Raw genomic sequence first — 3,468 nt, forward strand, 5'->3', positions numbered from 1 at the left:
ACACACATATAGTCCCCTTCTGCCGACACTTCTCCAATTTGCCCCGGTGCACTTGTCCGACTACATCCACAAGTAATCACAGAGTGCCGGACACTACCCCGGTGTGTGCTGATGAGGGGGCAGAAGGCCTGAAACGTTGAAAATAAATATATATGTTCTCTGGGTGCATTCTACTTGTATGTATCTATGTATATGTGTGATGTGTGTGTGTGTGTGTGTGTGTGTGTGTATGTATGTATATACACACACACACACACACACACACACACACACACACACACCAGTCACTGCTGCTAACAGCCAGCACTGCTTGTGTCTCCCCAGGTGATGCGGCTGGGGTGCCCAGCCATTGCCAGCCTCCTGCTCAGACAAGGAGCAGACCCAAACCTGAAGGACAGCACCGGGTTCTCTGTCCTCCATGACACCGCCAGGGCCGGCTTCCAGGACACTATGCAGATCCTACTGGACTTCCAGGCCGACGTGAACCTGCAGGATAACGATGGGAACATAGCCCTGCACCTGGCAGCCAAGGAGGGTCACCTGCACATGGTGCAGTTCCTGGTCCTGCACACAGACAGCCAGGTGGGCCATAGGAACAGGAACGGAGACACCCCGTGTGACCTGGCCAGGATGTACAGCAAGGCACAGGTGGTGCAGTGGCTGCAGGGCAATGCCAAGCTGGGTCTGCCAGCAGATGGGGAGTAGTGCCAGCCATACGGGGTGTCCCCAGCAGGACAATACACAGACTGCACAGATCATACAGACCAGAGCGAGTTGGGCTTGGCTAGTTATTGTATAATGTATTTCATGCTTCTATGTGTTATTAGTTGCCCCATATGAGGACTTATCCGGAGGCTCTGTTTCTGCCAAAATAATACTGTGATTTTTTTTTCCATTATTTTTTTATTATTTTATTTTAACTTTTTTTTTTAGGGGGGGGGGGGGGGGCATGATGGAGACTGGGATAAAAGAAGATTGTAGCACTTCTTACAAGAAGAAACCAGTCGCAGGGCACTGATTGTTTGCAAGCACTATAGAGGGGGAAGGGATCCCCACATATTGGATATATTGGTGTTATATGTAGGCTTCTTTCCATTTAATATGTTCACTTGACTGACACCTACTTAGCGGTAATCAATGCGCTCCTTCCCTTAATGACCCCCCTGGTCCCATCTCTTGGCTCAGCAGATTTGTGAGTGTATGTTCCTAACACAGCAGCCCCACGCGTGGATCCCCCCTGTTTACAGGACACCCGACGATCAGGGGAGGGGTGGCACCGGATCGATAACCGAGCACGGTTTATTACAGAACTTGTAACGACTTTTGTTGTTGATTATAATGTCACTTTGCAAATACAAAAAAATCGTGTACATGCACAAAGGCTGGCTTGCTTCATCATCCATGCCTCCGGCAGAGAATGGGTTAAATAAATAATACATCGTATGTTTTCTGATCTCTGACCCACCAACCAGACACTCTGCTAACCCAATGCAGATTTCCTTACCTTACTATTATGCAACAGTGAGCTTATTAGAGTACTGCAGGACCCATTAAACATTTCTCTTATTCAGTAAGTTATAAAAATTGCACTTATTTTGTATTAAAACCTGTTCAATCCGATATTTATATCGTCTATATCAATGTCATGCGCTGTATGTCTTCTAAGTTCTAAGTAAATCACGATGGTACAATGAGGTTTTTTTTATGTGTGCATTTTTCAAAAACCCTGTTGTGCAACTATTATTAATTCTAAATGTAGGTTTACTTAGGCTTATTATTAACTTTTACTGCTTTTTTTTCTCGTTATATACTTTTGAGCAATTGTGTTGTTATGCAGTTTAGAAGTCTTTAGATAGATAGATAGATAGATAGATAGATAGATAGATAGATAGATAGATAGATAGATCAGAGATTAATATTACATGCTCTGCTCTCTCCTCCACCTTACACTGAGCTGCACTTCATTTTAATTCAGGGTATTTAAGAATATAAATGATACACAATTACTTCTATCTTTCTAAATAACACACACACACACACACACATATATATAAATATACATATATATATATAAATCTGTATGTGTGTGTGTGCGTGTGATATATATTATACACATACACACACACAGAATGCCTGCCTTTTCACACATTTTGTAACACGTTTTTGAATATACATGGAATATTATTTTCGATAATGAATTAATAATAATAATAATGAATAAGGAATTTTTAACAATAATTTTTATTTATAACTTGATACAGTTCATGGAATTTAAATGAAACCCAATTGTTATATATATATATATATATATATATATATATATATATATATATATATATATATATATATATATATATATTGTTGGATGCTGCGAGTGCCTGACTGCATATTTGAATATTATATATATATATATATATATTTGTGAAAAAAGGTTTTTATATATATATACATACATATATATATATATATATATATATATATACACACACACACGCCTGTCTTTTCACACATTTTTTCTAACACGTTCTTGATTATTTCCAACAATCATGCGTGTTACCAGTTGCATTTATGACTGGATACAGTTAACTGGATGGCCATGATATTTATTATTGGTACCGAAAATGATGAGGATGGCTTGTTTGGAAAATATTTAACTGTTCTAAATAGTTGTTTAAAAGGTAAAATCTGCAAGTACTATGTAACCCAAATAATTCGAGCTACGATTGTGTGATAAGTAACACCACATGTGCAGTAACACATTGCAGAATGTTTGTGTCAGTACTGTGTAAATACACCTGTAACTAATACCCACCCCATGCGAGCAGATTAATAGAATGATATACACCACTACACGTACAGAATCTATTATTAGCTCAGTGAATGGTTGGAGATGCTGATGACATTGTAACAACAATGCCGTTATTGAAACTATTTAAAAAATGTGGTTATGAAAATGACTGGTGGGTAAAGGACAGAAATGATTCTGCATTTACAAGGACCAAAATATACACTAGTATAAATATGCCTGTATTCACACTCCATGCTGGTAACTCATTATTATATAATTATTATATTACAGAGTGTATAAGAAGTCTGCTGACTGTGGGTTCCTAGCAACGTCGTAATATGCAGCCTCTGGATTATGTAGCACATACATCGATTATAAATATAAGTGGCCAGTGTATACAGCCACACATATGTTATTGCCCTAGCAGAGTGACAGACACAGGTCATTTATAAAGTAGGTAGAGATAGACAGAAAGGTATATTGTATGCCACACCTACTGCCTATAGGGTATTAGTCTGCAGCGTGTATATATCGACATAGTCTGCAGAGTATATATCGACATTAGTCTGCAGTGTATATATCGACATTAGTCTTCAGAGTGTATATGTCGACATTAGTCTGCAGAATGTTTATATCGACATTAGTCTGCAGAGTGTATATATCGAAAGTGATAACTCTTG

General features: G+C 38.7%; 1 protein-coding gene across 3 annotated transcripts in view; it reads left to right on the forward strand.

The window, feature by feature from the left end:
- The window catches only part of CDKN2C (cyclin dependent kinase inhibitor 2C), a 12,903-nt gene extending 11,209 nt beyond the window's left edge, over positions 1-1,694 (forward strand). For all 3 annotated transcript variants that reach the window (XM_083157378.1, XM_083157377.1, XM_083157376.1), the window contains one exon: positions 325-1,694. In XM_083157378.1, the coding sequence (XP_083013504.1) occupies positions 325-705 (381 nt within the window). In that variant the 3' untranslated portion in view covers positions 706-1,694. The remainder of the gene's footprint in view (positions 1-324) is intronic.
- Positions 1,695-3,468: the final 1,774 nt, after the last annotated feature.

Source organism: Crinia signifera, chromosome 8 (assembly GCF_055691185.1).
Source record: "Crinia signifera chromosome 8, ASM5569118v1, whole genome shotgun sequence".
Classification (NCBI taxonomy): Eukaryota; Metazoa; Chordata; class Amphibia; order Anura; family Myobatrachidae; genus Crinia; species Crinia signifera.